We start from the raw sequence: 17,452 nt of genomic DNA, 5'->3' as shown, positions 1-17,452 counted from the left end.
TAAAATTTTCTTGGTCTTATTTTTCAAAAAGAAACTTGGTCTTAACGCATTCAGCTACATTTCTTGAGCATCTACTATGTGCAGGTAGAGATACTCTTCTATGGTTGGGAATTCATTCATTTGTTCAACAAAATTTTTATGTAAAATTTACAATTATTTTAAATTATCAAACCATTATTCATCTTGATACAACTTTGAGAACTCTAATTTGTATGCTCTTTATATAATTGCCATTTGGAAAGTTAGTCCCAATTAGCAGAACTTTTAGTTACCATCTGTTTCATACCCAAGACCCATTTAGTTTATATTAATAAGTCTTGTCTTTCTTTTGGTTATTATTGGTTGTCAGTACTTAATACATGTGGAATACATCAATGTGTTTTATACAATTTTTCTATGGGTAAAATTTGTTTATTTGTTATTATCTGTTTCATACCCAAAATCCATTTAGTTTATATTAATGTCTTGTCTTTCTTTTGGTTATTTTTAGTTGTCAGTACTTAATACCTGTGGAATATATCAAAGTGTTTTATACAATTTTTCTATGAGTAAAATTTGTTAATCCTTTGTTATATTACACAAGTACTTACAGTCAAGGCATAGTATCTTTTTTAAAAAAATCCATTCTTTGGACTTCATTAGAACCAGAAATGTAATGTATAAATTCTTTAATTTTTTTCCCTGCTATGGATACTGACAAACTTTAATATTTTCAATTAAAGATCATTGGGATAATACCCTCTAGTTCCATCCACATCGATGCAAATGGCAAGATTTCATTTTTTTCTTGATGGCTGAGTAATATTCCATTGTGTGTGTGTGTGTGTGTGTGTGTATATCTATATATATATCTATCTATATATCTATATATATATCTATATATATCCATTCATCTGTCGATGGACATCTGGGCTCTTTCCATAGTTTGAACTAGAGGGTATTATGCTAAGTGAAATAAATCAATCAGAGAAAGATAATTATCATATGATTTCGTTCATGTGTGAAATTTAAGAAACAAAACAGAGGAGCATAGTGGAAGGGAGGGGAAAATAAAACAAGACGTAATCAGAGAGGGAGACAAACCATAAGAGATTCTTCACCATAGGAAATAAACTGAGAGTTGCTGAAGGGGAGGGGGAAGGGAGGATGGAGTAAGGGGGTGATGGGCATTAAGGAGGACACATGATGTATGAGCACTGGGTGTTATATGCAACTGATGGATCACTGAACTCTACCTCTGAAACAAATAATACGCTATATATTAATTGAACTTAAATTTTAAAAAGATCATTGGGATATTTTGTTAGAATTAAGTAAATCAAAATGAAAAAATCTATTTGAAGAATGAGAAGGTTTTTTGTTTTTTGGGTTTTTTTTTTTTAGAAACTAGTAAGAGTTAATTACTATAAAATGTATAGACAAATTTAGAAAGTTTTGGGAAGTAGAGGAGAGATTATCTAATATAGTATCACATATAGATGAGAGACCAAAATCCTGAGGAAACACCTTATCCAAGATCTCATAACTACTATGAAATGTTTTATGTCAGTGTGCAAAGCCATGGTTAAATACTAATGAGATTATAATTATGTTGCCTCTGTTACTTAATAGTGGAGCTGACTTAGTCTACTTGGCTCTGACACTAAATGGCAATAGAGAGAGGAAGGAATTGGTGTTTATGATTGTATTTTACTGTATAGTGGTCTTTATAAAAGCAAAGTGTGAAAATAATTGGTTTAGCCAGGTATAGAGCTAAACCATAGCCAGCTAAAGTATTTTGTTGGAGTAACAAAAAAATGTTATTATATTTACTACTAAGTAACTATGGAAAAGTAGTTTAACAGCTTTTTGTCTTATTATCTGGTTACTTTTGCTCTTTTTGCATATAGTTCTTTTTTTTAGTCATGGAAAGAGTATATGATCTACACTTGAAATAGTGTCTTGGAAAGAACACTTCAAAAATAGAAAATATTAGGGAACTTAGAATTTTGATGTTGTAGATGATAAGTGATTGTGAAGCATCCATGTCATTATTAGGTGGGGCAAATTAACTTTTCTTAAACTTTAGTTTCCCATTTATAAATAAAAATAGACACCCTTCTGATCACACCATATTCATTTTAAGTCCTCGAGTTTTATTTCCTACTATTGATTATTAGGAAACTTATCCATGACAGTCAAATAAATTCCCCTGTGACAGAAATCAGAAGGTTCTTCTTGAAACTTCATGGTTTTGATAGGAAACTTTAGAGAATGTTTACATCCCATTCCCCACCCCACCCCCCAATTCCAAGCAGTTAATACAAGTATCCTCATACCTCTTCCTTAAAGATTTTCAAGAAGATACCTCCTTATATCCCTGTAAATTAATTAGTTTTAATCCTTTCAGCTTGGTTTAGCAGTATCTCAGCAGGTATAACTGAAAAGTCAACATGTACAAGTCTTTTCCTTATCCTGAGTCTAATGTTTTTGCCCATATACATACAATAATACATAGAATAATCAGCATTAACAGATTTAGTAACTTAAGTGAGCTGATCAGGAAAATACTGTATCTTTAAAACATGGAGTAGCTGGGACAGTGAAAATTAGGGCTCAGGTAGTGTGAAAAATAGACTGGCAATAACTTTGGTACCCTTTGTAAGCAGTCAGGCAGTCCAATGCTCATGGTGTTAGAAAATTCTTAATTAGATATCCAAATTTAACCTTTAGAGTCTTAGAAAACTGAGTATATCCAAATTAAAATGGTAGATTAAACTTAACTCTTAGACTTTCTCTCCCCTTAAAATGTCTATAAAATAGTAACAACTAACAAAAACATTCACCAAGCGCAAACAATAAAGATTAATGCAATTAGATACAGTAACTTCAAAAACGATGGCCAAAGGAAGAAACTAAAGATTTCAGAGGGAAGAGGCACAGCATGACTTAGCGACTTAATATAGACCCACTCCCTGATACTATACTAGTGAGTTGACAAATCCTGAGAATTATCACTAATACTTCCCAAACTGAGGAGCCAACTGAGTGCGTGTATTCTTTTTCTTTTTTCCTTGTCAGAGAAATAGAAGTGGCAATTAGATAGTAATGTGGCTAAAATGTGAAAAATGAACCCTGGAACTTATACACTTACACAAATATGGCCTCTAATGCCACATAATGAACTGGGGAAATTATTCAAATGATCCCCTTCCATTTGAATGAGATATAGTGGCTAAGTAGAGGGAGTAAAACTTCTTATAGTACATATAATGTATAATAAACTCTTAGGAGAGAGTGTAGAACCCAGAAATGTTTTCAAACTGTCTGTTTTCTTTGCTGAATGCTACTTCTGCTTCCACCACTCCTCAGGCTACTGAAAAATGAGGAATAACAGAAAGTATGCGGCCTTCAAAATGTAACTGAGGAGAAAATAAAATGCTCTCAAATAAGGAGGGAACAGAATCAAGAAATCACTCAGACTTGGAGGCCTCTGTTTTGAACTAGGATATAGTAGGTCACAGCAGAATACCATTTTTGCTACAATAACAAAATAAAAAGCAGATAAATAGGGGAGAATATATTTTAAAGACATAGGGAAACTGTGTAAGCAAAACAGTTTAAGTAAACTAAAAATCTGAGGAGGGTAAAGTCTTTTTGAGGTGAGCAGTTCATCAGCTGCTTTCTTCCCTGGGATTATTTGCCAGTTTTAGGTATGAGCCAAGGATTGATGTTGGCCCACGTAAAAGACCTCTACTGAGGGAAAGAAGAACTAACAAAGATTGTGGGTATCTTGAGGCTCTGGCAACAATTTGGAACCTAATTAGAGTCCCAGAATGAGAGGAGAAAATAGGAAAGAAATGGTATTTCTAGAAGATATAATGATTGTAATTTTTTTTCCAAAGCTTAATTGGTTCTTTTACATCAGATGGTAGTTAGAAGACATGGGGAATGGATGTGAAGTCTTTTTTACTAATATAAAGTTGCATATGGGTTCCAATATTACAGACACAGCATACAAAAAATGTCCCAGAGTCCTTTGCGAATCCATTTGCAGCACATGAAAGTGCCACAGGATGGGGCGCCTGGGTGGCTTGGTAGTTAAGCATCTGCCTTCTGCTCAGGTCATGATCCCAGGGTCCTGGGATCGAGCCCTTCATCAGGCTCCCTGCTTAGTGGGGAGTCTGCTTCTCCCTCTCCCTCTGCCCCCTCCACTTATGCTCTCTCTCTCTCTATCTCAAATAAATAAATAAAATCTTTAAAAAAAAAAAGTGCCACAGGGTATAGATGATAAAGCTTTGTTCTAGAATAGTGCTCTCCAGTGGAACTTTCTGTGGAAATGTTCTGTAACTCTGCTAATACACATGACTCTCAAGCACTTGAAATATGGCCACTGCAACTGAGGCCCTGGATTTTTAATTTTATTTAATTTTAATTGATGAATGACATGTGGCTAGCGTATTAAAGCAGTTGCGATTCTGGTGGATTAGAGATAGCTACAAAAGGAATAATGGGAGACCAATAAGTAGAGAAATGATGCTCTGACTTCGAGAGATGAGAATAAGATTGAAATAGGGAGAGAGAATGGAAGAGAGGCTTCCAAGCTGAGCAAATAACCTGATGAAAATAATAGATTATCTTACTCGTATAGACTATGTTATTGGGTGGTTGTACAAAATAAGTGAATAAATAGTGTGGGGCAAGTTTAAAGAAAATATGGCTTTTGTGGTTTTAAGGAACATTATTTTTTATAGGGCTTATTGTAAGGATATGTGCATGAGAATCTAGGGGTGGACTACTTAAGAACTTTAAAGGGCCCATGGATATAATGGGGCTCAAGGACTCAGCTGCATGATTCTCAGTATGTAAATGTGATATAGGTTTTCTCTGTGTGTATGCATCTCTTTTGTTCTTTACCAAATTGTTTCACCACTCTGTTGAACAGAATAGAGTTTACTTTGTACATGTTTTTCTATCTCAAAGCTTTTGTCCTTGGGGTGATTTAGCTGTTCTTTGCCAGTCTGCCTCTCTCATTTCTGTATCATATGGTTTCCTTTCTCTTCACTAAAGAGTAGAATCCATTCTGTAAATCTTTTTTCTTCCTCCAAGCCTTTGCTTCGTAATGTCTCTGTTCCCTCATACCTTTCTCTTGCATATATCTGTTATAGTCTTAAAATTTTACTTAATTGATTCATTCAGCAAACATGTATTAAGTGCTTCCTGGGTACCAGGCTATGTCCTAAGCACTGGAGATATATCAGTGAACAAAACAGACAAAAACCCCTGCCCTCGTGGACAAGTCTTCCCCAGATATTTGTGGGGCTGGGGTACAAGAATTTAAACAGAAGTCCTTGGCCCACCATTACACCCCCTTTCTGTTTCACACTCTTAGGGACACTCCACCAAGAGGTTTGCACACTCCCCATCACCTTCACCATAAACAATCAGCCTTTGAACCTAGAAGAAGAGGCCTGCACAAGTCCAGTAAGGAGGGGAGGGCCACAGGAAGGCCAGAGCAGTTCACCAACAGTTGCCAAACTAAGGGTTTGTTTGTGGAGCTTACATTTTAGTTGGGAGAGGCAAATAAGGAACAAAATGAACAAGTGAATTATGTGGAACATTAGAAGGTGCTGTGGAGTGAAATAAAGCTGGGGGAGGAAGTTAGGAGAGTGTGTTCCTTTGTGTGTGTTTTGGTTTTAAATAGGATGCTCAGCAGAGGTCTCTCTGAGAAGGTGATATTAAGCAAAGACTTTAAGAGAGTGAGCAGCATTTTGCATTAGAATGAATATGGGATGTTTTCATTAGACTGAACTAAAGTTGAATTCATTGGAAGGAAATAATGAGGTTGGTATATATTGAGTACCTACTAAGTGTCAAGTGTTATATTAGACATTTTATATCCTTCATCCCAATTAATCCTTGTTTAATTCTAGAAGGCATCATTTTCTAGATCTTATAGTTAGTAAGTAAAAGAGCAAGGGTTTGTATTCAGGTATTAGACTACAAAGACTTTATGCTGTTTCCAAAGAGTAAATAAAAGCATAGTAATTATAGTGAAGAGTCATAAAAAAAGTAATGCTACTATTTAGGTTGAAAATATTATCTTTCTGCTATTTAACAAAATAAATGAAATTTCACTGATGAAGAAATGGATTATTTGATGTATTTACAATCCACACACCATTAAGGGTAGCAAATTTGTTCTTTGGAAAAGATAATGTAAGAATGAAAAGATAAATTTAGAATATTTATTTTCAGTTCCATATTTAATAAGTATGTTGAGGATAATTTCCTTTTTCAGACTTGTTGATATATTTATCAGCATAATGGTGCTTAGCACTTTCATTACCTTACTAATGCAGCTAACTCCAGGAGTGACTGTGACTTTACAGTATTTTGACTCATTTGTTTTAATTTAACTGGAGTCAGGCTTTCCTATGTGAAGTACTATTTTCCTCAAACTGGGAACCTACTAATAATTCCAATTTAAAAAGAGCTTGTGGCAAAAAGGACTTTTCCAATTCTTGGCAAGTTTGAAGTTCATTGCAATTTTACTGTGGATAGAAATCTTTCCAAAGAGGGGAAATCACTCTACAAAGGAAAATGTTCAATCCTTTTCTCTCATATGACTTGAACATAAAATGATTTTAACAGCCATGTATGAATCTGGACATTATTCTTAGTTGTTTAGTACTTCAAAAGCACTTTCAAGAGGGAATTGTTTTGCTTGTTTGTGATTCCAAATCAAATACACAGAGAGATTTGGAAGATTTGCAACAGGAAGTAATCTCAGTTCTATGTAGCCACTAATCTTGTGCAGAAAAATTCAACTTTTATGAACAAAGGAAAAGCAATCTCTTTTAAGTTATAAATACAAGCCAGTGCAGCTTGTATTGTTTTAATAACTAAAATGAAGATACTGATTGTAAGTTCAGTTTTTGAGTTGCATTCCTAGAATAATTTTATGGAGTTGGTCTGGTCCTTCGGAATCTAATTTAACAGATTTCTTACTCTACAGAAAAGCTGTCTTCATATGTGTTATTACATTAATTAATTGCATGGTATCTAAATGGATCTTAAGAACTTATGTAGTCCTTTCGAATTTTTAACTTTATTTAATTCTGACAGTTCTGTAAGATAAATATTATTCCCATTTATGTGCGGATAAGTGGGAGAGGTTCAGAGGCTTACCCGAAATCACCTAGTTTATAAGAGGTAGGGCTGATGGGCCAGTATTAGAAGGCGGGTTTTTAACTGCAAATCTGGTGCCTTTCCCATCACATCATTGTCTTTTTGTGCTGATCTTTTTAGCCAGACATCACATTGTTGGCTCCAGTCAGGTTCATGATCAATGAAAATCTCTAGGTCTTTTTCATATGTTGCTTTTAAGTCAGGATATCCTCATCCTCATCTGTAATTGATATTTTGAACTTAAATACAGGACTTTGTTTATCCTCATTCATTTTCATCTTATTGTTTTCTACTTTGGTTCTAGTTTTCTGACATCTTTTTTTTTAAATTTTTTTTTTAAGATTTTATTTATTTATTTGACAGAGATAGAGACAGCCAGTGAGAGAGGGAACACAAGCAGGGGGAGTGGGAGAGGAAGAAGCAGGCTCATAGCGGAGGAGCCTGATGTGGGGCTCGATCCCATAACACCGGGATCATGCCCTGAGCCAAAGGCAGACGCCCAACCACTGTGCCACCCAGGCGCCCTTCTGACATCTTTTCAATCTTGAGTCTGTTATCCAATTTATTATTTCTTCCAGCTGTGTGTCAACAGCAGATTTTATAAGTGAGATGTCTTTGTGATTATAGGAGCCATTCTAGTAATCTCTTTAGTATACTGTGTGCCTATAGTTGGAATTTAGTAAGTCATAATTGATTTAAAAAAAGAGAGATTTTTGTACAGGGCAGGGAAAAAAACCTCATATATGATCTTTTACAGAAAGAAAAAAAATATCTTCAATGTAATTAGTCAGTTATTTCTTTTGGACATAAGTATTCTAAGTTTACCATAGAACTGTTGTGGTTCTCATGTTTTGATATTTTTATAAATAATATATTTTATGGTGAATAAAGTGGTTAACTATTTCCTTTCACATCTGAGTCCATTCTCGGTATTTTAAGAATCCATGGTTTTCTGAAATTACCCTGCTGTCACTGAGGCTCAAGAATTTCGCTATAGGAGGCCTGAAGAGAGGAAACCTAGTGTAGGCGGGACTACTACATTTATTTTGTGACTGTATTTACATAGCAAGGAAAGGTTTTTACTTAGATGTGTGTCAAAAATTACTAAAAATAACACAGCTTTCTAAAGAAATGTTTATTTTTGCTAACCAGGAGATTGAGAAAACATTAATCTTCTGTCCTAAATAATATACTTATTGTATTTTTATTTAGAGTATTTGGGGGGGGTGCTGATGAAGATTTTGTGGTGGGATGCTAAAGTCCTCCAAGCCACCCACAGGTGCATTCACTACCTGGGTACTACAAAAGTGATCCTAGCCAGCCACTTAGCATTCATTTGCCTTCATGGTCTTACCATACTCTTTATAACTCATTACGGGCAATAAGTTTATAATTCTCTCTAAGCAGTAACTCTGGTGAAATGAAAGAAGTGTTGTGTAATGTCACAGATAATAGTAATGATAATAATAATAATAAAGATAACATCAACAGCACTGGTTTTGCCGATACAAATAAAAGGTTTTTGATAATGCTATTGTTTATTTATTCAAATAAACGTGACATAGTATAAACTTTACAAAGTTCATTTTATTAACAAAATTTATTTTAATACCTTTATCATTTGCTTTAATTCTGTATTTATAGAATTTATAAAGTCCAGAAAGGACTAGTTAAGACCTTTGGTTATATTTTAAGGCATCTCATGATGGAAACTGTATAATAGTAGTTGTATTCATAGAGATTCAGGAAGATATTGGGTTGTAGTTCCGTCATCCATAATCAAGAGCGTACTCTCTTGTACTTTTTATTTATTTATTTAAAATATTTTATTTATTTATTTATTTGACACAGAGAAAGACAGCCAGTGAGAGAGGGACCACAAGCAGGGGGAGTGGGAGAGGAAGAAGCAGGCTCCCAGCAGAGCAGGGAGCCTGATGTGGGGCTCGATCCCAGGACCCTGGCAGAAGGCAGATGCTTAACAACTGAGCCACCCAGGCGCCCCTCTCTTGTACTTTTTTAAATAGTTTTTTATCTTTTACATTTTCGTATTTTTTTCAATTTTGTGAATTTTTGTGCTTAAAATGGAAGATATCAAACTCCAACCAAACTCTAAATTTTCAAGCAAATTAAACATAATTTTTAGTGATCTGGGGACTGGAGCTCTCATAGACACCATTAGTCAGAAAGATTTAAACTTGTCATTCTGGAAACACTTGCTTTTTCTTTTTTAAGATCCATTTATTTATTTATTTATTTGAGAAAGAGAAAGAACAGGTGAGAGCGAAAGCATGAGGTAAGGGCAGAGGGAAAAGGAGAAGGAGAGAAGCAGACTCCCTGCTGACCTTGGAGCCTGACCTGGGGCTCATTCTCAGGACCCTGAGATCATGACCTGAGCTGAAATCAAGAGTTGGACAGTTAACCCCTGAACCACCCAGACACCCCGTGGAAACACTTGCTTTTATGAAGCAACTGGAATAATCTAATTTCTTTTAAACTGTAGTCTGTGGATTTCACTGCCATTATCTTTGCTAACATCTAAGTTGGTTAATGCAGTGATCTCTCTGAATGTATAACATAATATTTAACTACTGAATATGAAATATAAAATTGTGGTGTTTCAGACTTTATAAACTGGTATCAATCAGTATTTTGTAAGTAATGTTCAGCATAATGTAGTTATGCTTTGAAGTGTTAAATTTTTGAATTGTTGAGGTCCTCTTTATTCATTTATCTGAAATTTAAACGTCTGTTTCTGAAAAGGATTTGATGTCTCAGTTTGAAGATATCTCTCCATGATAACTGAATGTCATTACGCATCAGCTGTAATTATTGAAATTTGCATTATCCGTATAGATTACTTTGTTCTGAAATTTATTTCTATCCCTAAAATGGCCACTGGTTTTATGTTTGCAGAATACATTTCCAAAACTACTTTTTTAACACCCTTTTTTGTGGTTAAGAATTGAATTTAGCTTTCTAATTTTCTCCTACTTATGATCTTTGAAGATAAATGCAAGAGTTTATTTTGAATATTTGACCATTAAATCACTTGGTCAAATATTCCTAGAATGGTATATTTGAATCGTCTTTCTTATTTTCCTAAATATTCAATAGTCACATATTCTGGAGTCTAAAATTGATTTTTCTGAACTGTTAAAAAGTATAAAAAGTGTGCATAAAGCTGGTATTACTGAAAAGAAGAAAAATGCCAGTGTAGCAATGGTTGAGTTTGTAAACTATGAAACATCAAGGGTTAAAAGTTCCTAATGAATAATGGAATATTTTATTTTTATTTTTTTTTTTAAGATTTTATTTATTTATTTGACAGAGACAGCCAGCGAGAGAGGGAACACAAGCAGGGGGAGTGGGAGAGGAAGAAGCAGGCTCATAGCAGAGGAGCCTGATGTGGGGCTCAATCCCATAACGCTAGGATCACGCCCTGAGCCGAAGGCAGACGCTTAACGTCTACCCAGGCGCCCCGAATAATGGAATTTTTAAGGAAAATTTTGTGTCTTGATTACCATAGAGTATATTTCTATCTGGATGAAAAAATAACTGAAAATAAATCAAATAAAATATATTGCATACTTTCTTCTTTCTTCCGGTTACTAGATGAAGCAAACCTTAATTAGATCCCAGTTTGCTTGTACTTATAAAGATGACTGCACAGTAAGCAAGGATAAATGGAATGATGTTAATTCAACATCCAAGACTTTGTATGTGCTTCACATGGAAGATGACCTTACTGGTAATTGAGTTTATTTGAGTAATTAAATAACTATTTAATTCTAGTATATTAATTTTTTAAAAGATTTTATTTATTTGAGAGAAAGAGAGAGAGAAAGAGAACACACGCAAGAGCATGAGCAGGGGGAGGGGCAGAGGGAGAAGCCAACTCCAACCTGAGCAGGGAGCCACTGTGTTGGGCTTGATCCCAGGACCCTGGGATCATGACCTGAGCAGAAGGCAGACGTTTAACTGACTGAGCCACCCAGGCACCCAAAATTGGTTGTACCGTAAGTGAAACTAGATTTTGTTTTGCAAAGTATGAAATGTGAAATGTAAAGGTTTATATTTTTAAGACCTGGGTTTATTTGAAAAGTTAAATCTAGGTACAAATCTAGGAGGAATAGGACACAGTTTGATTTAACTAAATGTATTTAAGAAATAATTTGTAGCATTTCGGATTGAGTGTCACACATTCAAAGAAAGCAAATATTTGTTGTTTGGAGGGATAAAAAATGATATGGCGAATGAAGAGTAATGTGCTAGGAATGTAGCTGTATTTGTTAATCATGTAACTTATAGAATTATGTGATTGAAAATCAAATTTTTGAATATTCTTAAATGATTTTTAAAGTTTATTGTAAAATTTTCACATGTAATACTAAATATTATATAATTTCTTTCCTCTTTTCATCTTGCATAACAGAAGGTGTAAATGCATCTGTTGGAAGGCCAACAATTGGAACAAGTTCTGGAAATGTTCATCTGGACAGAAGTAAAAGTGAAAAAGTAGCAAGAAAATCAAGTAGTCAGACAGGAAATAAAAGCTCAAAAAGGAAACGGGTGGATTTAGGTGATAAAAATAATCTCTGTGATAATGGAAATGAACTACCTCAACATAATAATGTTAAGATACCTGAGACATCAAACAATTTCCAGAATAAATTATGCGGCAAAGTAGCCAGAGTAGCAAAAAACAAGTGTACAGCCAAGGACAAATTGATTACTGGCCAGACAAAGTTAACTCAATTTTTTCGACTATGAATTTGTTTTTTATGTGCTTTAGATTTCCGTATATATCAAACTATTCACCAAAGGCATCTACTTAATTTTTAAGAGATCAAGGCGCAAGTTATGATTCTTTTTCATATTGGTCTGAAGTGTATATAAGGTTAGTATGTTAAGCATTTAAAAAATACTAGTAAGTCGTTATTATGCAGAATATTCACAAAGTTTAATGCACAGATAAAGCATATCATTTAGGCTACAGGTATATGTTAACAGCTGCTTTCTTTTAAATCAAACATTTGAAATAATACAAGTCATAGTAATGTTAAGGGCTTTTTCCCCGACAGACAATTAAATGATTTTGTTTTCTTCAGAAAAGATGATGTGGTCCAACAGGTTTCAGACTTGCCAACAAGGTCGATAGACTCTTCCCAGCATGCACCTGAGCACTGGAGGAAAAAAAAGTTTAAATTGTTTAAAGCACTATTATTATCACACATAATTTATTAGAAATAAGAGAATGGATCTAATACAGCTAATTCTGAATAAATCAAAATTACAATAACTCTTAAATGCCCTTTAATCCCACATCTTTGGCAAGGGTCACTTAATGTTAAGTGTAATTGAGCCATGGTCTTATTTGATTTTGTTAAGATTGGATCCAAATCCAGTTAAACTCAGAGCTCTATTTTTATGGTATTAAGATATAAGAATTGAATTTTAAAAAGACTACTCACTGTCAAAATCTCTCCTTCCTATAGGAAATTTAGCTGAGTTTTCTTCATCCCCAATTTCTGTCTTTTCTTGTGTTGATTCAGTATTCTGAACTCCATTCTCAGCTGGAAAAGCTACAGATCCTTTTAGTGCAAGATAAGGTTTTATAGCCAGATTCAGTGGCAGACCATGATTTAAGAAATTATGTTTGGAGCCTGTGTTCTGTGAAGAAAAGGTTGATTTGTGTTTTAGCTGTCTTACTGGTAATAGAACTATAATATATTTGTATAATATTCTCATTGATCAACTCAAAGATCCTCTGCACTGTTTTGACTCTTTAAACATACATAAGATACAAGTTTTTGGGGAAAAAAACTTTCAGATATGAGGTGTTGTCCAGAGTGGAAGAACAACCTGGTATGTATGAAATTTCATCAGTTGTCCTAAAGCATAGTGTGACTGTATATACTTCTGTTTATGAAAGTATCAATTTTACGTTCAAAGATATCATAAAAATCACTCAAATTTCCATTGAAGAAAGGATAAGTCACATTGCCACTCACCTTTGAATTTTTGTTTTCCTCATCGTTCATGAAACTGCTCTCATCATTTTTATATTGTTCCAGAGAAGGAGCGACAACTGATTTTTGTGGAGTATCTTCCTTCTGAAAGGCTTTCCCCAGCCTGAATGTATTAAATACCATGTCATCTTCTAAATTTCTTATGGACTTGGATGCTGAAAGTAAAATGCCTTGAGAAAACAGAGAAAAAGTTAGTATTAACAGGTAGGAAGAGAGACTCATTTTTGCCATTCTTAGTTTGATGTTTGCATAGAGTCAAGTAAGGATATGTAAAATGAAGAAAAATTTCTCAGTCAACCTACTTTGTAGGTGATTCCTACCTTTATATATTTTCCAGCTTGAATAGAAAGCACTTCAAAGACGTAGACTTTCATCATGTTAGAAATGACTCATCCGACAGAGGCTAACCTCTTGTATAGCTGCTAATACCTACATTGTTTTGGTTTTAGTGGCATATTGTTTATTTTGAGTGTGAATTTTCTCAGAATCTGATTAAGATCCTTGTTAGAATGCTTTCTGTTGAGTAGATTACAGTCTCTTGAAAATGGATTGTTATTAAGGAAGACCATAGGACACCAGGCTCTCCACATTCTTCTTGTTTTCTTTTGTGTATTTTCTGATTAAGTATGATATTTAAACTAAAGGTATTTTATTTAAAGTTGATAAGGATAAAAGTGTTATTTACTTTTAATCCTGATTAAATCGAAATAATCTTCAAAAGGATTTTCTTTCATAAATGCTCAGTTTAGTCTTTGGTGATTACAGTATATAAGCCTGTCGGTGTGAACAAAAAGTCTTTCATGATATATCAAAAATTGACCTGTCGGGGGTGTTTTATCTCTGCATTTACAAAAGGATATTATCAACATTTATTAATGAATTTAAAGATAATGAATAAGAAGTCCATGAAGAGAATATTTATGTGTTCCATAAATATAAATTTTGGATGAATATGTTGTATGATTCTTAATCAAATATTTCACAATAATTTCTCATTTTGACCCCACCAAATAAGAGAATACATTCTTGTGTTTGTCTTCTGGTACATATGTGCAAAAATTTTTCTAGAGTATATTCCTAGGTATGGAATTTCTGAGTCATGGAATATACATGTTCAGCTTTACTGATGTTAAAAATTTTACAGAATAGTAGTAGCTAATTTACGCTCTCACCAGCAAGGTATGACAGTTCCCATTGCTCCACGTCCTAACCAATACTTGGATCTCTTATTGTCCTTTTAATTTGTATTTCTCTGATTCTCAAAGAAGTTGGGTGTCTTTTAATGTGTTTATGAGCCATTTATCATTCCTCTTATATAAAACTCCCTTTAAAAAATATCTTTGTCCATTTTTCTTTCGGATTGTTTGCCTTTTTCATATTGATTTATGGGAGTTCTTTATATATCTTGGATATTATTCTTTGTTAGTTATATGTGTTTTAAATATTTTTTCTCACTTTGTGACTTGTCTTCTCAACCCCTTTATGGTGTCTTTTGGTGAACCGAACTGCTAAATTTTATTGTTTAAATTTCTTTTCTTTCGCCTTATGATTAGTACTTTCTTTTTTTTTTTTTTTAAAGATTTTATTTATTTATTTGACAGAGATAGAGACAGCCAGCGAGAGAGGGAACACAAGCAGGGGGAGTAGGAGAGGAAGAAGCAGGCTCATAGCGGAGGAGCCTGATGTGGGGCTTGATCCCATAACGCGGGGATCACGCCCTGAGCCGAAGGCAAACGCTTAACCGCTGTGCCACCCAGGCGCCCCATGATTAGTACTTTCAACATGTTATCATTTAGAAATTTTTCCCAACCATGAGATTGTTAACATACATCTATACATCCTAAATTTTAAATGTTTTGATGTTTACATTTAAATTCTTAATTCATCTGAAATTTTGTGTATGATGTAGAATAGAGATACAATTTTACTTTTTCCAAATGTCCTCACACATTTCTTGAATAATTCATCCTGTCTCCGCTAATCTGCACTGACTTCTCTGCAGTGTATCAACTTTCTGTGTACATGTGGGTCTCTTTTTGAACTCTTATTTCACTGCCAAATCTTCAGTCTTAATTGATATAATTTTAAAATAATTTTCGATATCCGGTAGGTCAAGTTTTCCAGCTCCCTGTTCACCCACCAGTTTTTCTTCCATAGCAGTTTCTTGACTATCCTTGACCATTTTTTTTTTTCATATAAATCTTAACATCAGCTTTTCAAGTAGAAACTTTGGTGGGATTTTGAAGGGAATAGTATTAATTCTATAGATTAATTCTGGAGGTCAGTTGACACTTTTTTTTTCTTTTTTTGCAATTGACACTTTCAAGATAATTCATTTTCTTACCTGTGAATATGGTACTTTTCCATATTTATTTAGATTTTTAAAATCTTTTAATAACATTCACTATTTTCTTCATAAAGTTCTTACATGTTTTTGTTGAAAGAATTATAATTCCTTATAATTATAATTAAACCATTTTAGTTATTGTAAATGATATCTTTAAAAAATTACTTTTTCTAACGTTATTCCTGGCTGTACATGTGCAATTGGCTTTCGTGTAGTGCTCTTATATACAAAATACTTTCTAAATTCTTTTTAATTCCAAATAGGGTATAAGGGTATTAATTCTTTGGGGTTTTCCATAAAGATAATTGATATAAATAATAAAATAATGGCATTTTATTTCCTCCTTCCAAGTCCTTCTATATTCATATGTGTCTGTGTGTATGTGTCTATGTGAGCATGAACACTGATATTGACCAAACCTCTAGTAAATGTTGGAAATGGAGGTAACAGACATTTTTGCAGTATTACTGATTTTATAGAGTGCTTTTAATGTTTTGCCATTGAGCATATTTGCTCTTGGTTTTTTATAGATATTCTTTATAACTTGCAGGATGTTCTATTTCTGACTTATGAATAGTTTTTATCAATTGTTATTGAATGTTACTGAATACTTTTTCTGTATCTATTGAGATGATCATATCATTTTTCTCCTTCAGTCTTTAGTAAATGAAATGAACAGATTTTTCTCATGTTAAATCAACCATGTGTTCATGAAACAAACCTTTTAACAATATAATTGGGTTCATTGTGGTAATATTTGATTTAGTACATTTCGTATTTATTATCATGACTGAGATTGATATGTACTTTCCCTTCCTTATATTGCCTTTGTCTGGTTTGGCATTAAGGTTATACTAGCTTCATAAAATGAACTAGGGGGTAAGTTGATTCCTTTTCTTTTCCCTCTTGTAAAACTATTTGAGTGTGGTGTTTTCTTGGTGGGATTTTTTTTAATGATTAGTTCACTTTCTTCAGTAACCGTAGAAACATTCAGCTTTTCTCTCTCTCTCTCTCTTTCTCTCTCTCTTTTTTAGTTTCAGGAATTTAAATTATTATAGAATTTATCCATTTCACTTAAGCTTTCAAGTTTGCTAGTATAAAGTTATTAATAATGTTTTCTTCTAAATTTTTTTAAACCTTGCTCCATCTGTAGTTGTATTTCATTTTAATTATGTTTATTTGTAGTCTTGTGGTCTCTGCCTGTCTCTCTTTCCCCCTCTTTTTTGATCGGCTTGTTAAAGGTTTATTAATTTGGCTAGCCTTTTCAAAAACAAACTTTTGGTTTTGTTGCTCTTCTCTATTTTTCTATTTCATTAATTTCTGCTTTTTATTATTTTGAGAGGGTTTATTTTTAAATTGCTATAACTTCTTAAATTAGAAGAATAAATCATTATTATTTATACTTAAAAATAAGCACTTAAGGCTATATGTTTCCCTTTATGTATCATTTTTGCTAATTCCCACAATTTTGACAAATAGAATATTCAGTGTTTAATTCTAAGTTTTTATTGTTTTTATTAACATTCCAAATATATGGGAATTGAATTTTGGGGAGTACCAAGTTCCAACAAAGTTGTTGTCAGAAGTTTTGGTCTATAAATGGTAGAGTATTTAAAATCTTAGATTGAACAACATGTAATTATGATTTTCAGCTGTTTTTGACATAGAAATGCCAATTTCATGTAGTTCAACATATAGAAAACTTGCCTTATAGCCTATAGTATCTTCACTTTACATTAAAGTTCTGTTTATTCTTGAAAAGAATATGTGTACATTACTGTGAGAGCAGGGTTCTATATGTGTCCATAAGATGAAACATGATAATATGTTGTTTAAATCTTGTATGCTTCATTTATTTTTTTGTCCACATGGACTATCAATTATTGAAAGAGATATTCACAAATCT

At 33.4% G+C, this 17,452-nt stretch overlaps 2 protein-coding genes across 2 annotated transcripts in view; one reads left to right on the top strand and one right to left on the bottom strand.

Annotated features, from left to right (window-relative positions):
• PARPBP (PARP1 binding protein) overlaps positions 1-14,150 on the top strand; it is a 74,341-nt gene extending 60,191 nt beyond the window's left edge. The window contains exons 10-11 of the mRNA XM_045780028.2: positions 10,783-10,918; positions 11,603-14,150. Coding sequence (XP_045635984.2) covers positions 10,783-10,918; positions 11,603-11,940 — 474 coding nt within the window. The 3' untranslated portion in view covers positions 11,941-14,150. The remainder of the gene's footprint in view (positions 1-10,782; positions 10,919-11,602) is intronic.
• Positions 12,634-13,493, bottom strand: PMCH (pro-melanin concentrating hormone). Its single transcript, XM_045779568.2, has 2 exons — positions 13,182-13,493; positions 12,634-12,840 (listed from the first exon to the last, which is right to left on the bottom strand). Exons 1-2 carry the CDS (start codon positions 13,428-13,430, stop codon positions 12,634-12,636), a joined length of 456 nt encoding a protein of 151 aa, XP_045635524.2. The 5' UTR covers positions 13,431-13,493.
• Positions 14,151-17,452: the final 3,302 nt, after the last annotated feature.

Source organism: Ursus americanus, chromosome 17, assembly GCF_024610735.1.
Source record: "Ursus americanus isolate L20-20 chromosome 17, mUrsAme1.1.p, whole genome shotgun sequence".
Taxonomy (NCBI): Eukaryota; Metazoa; Chordata; class Mammalia; order Carnivora; family Ursidae; genus Ursus; species Ursus americanus.
The sequence above is the reverse complement of the archived record's forward strand: the minus strand, read 5'-3'. Positions and strand labels throughout refer to the sequence as shown.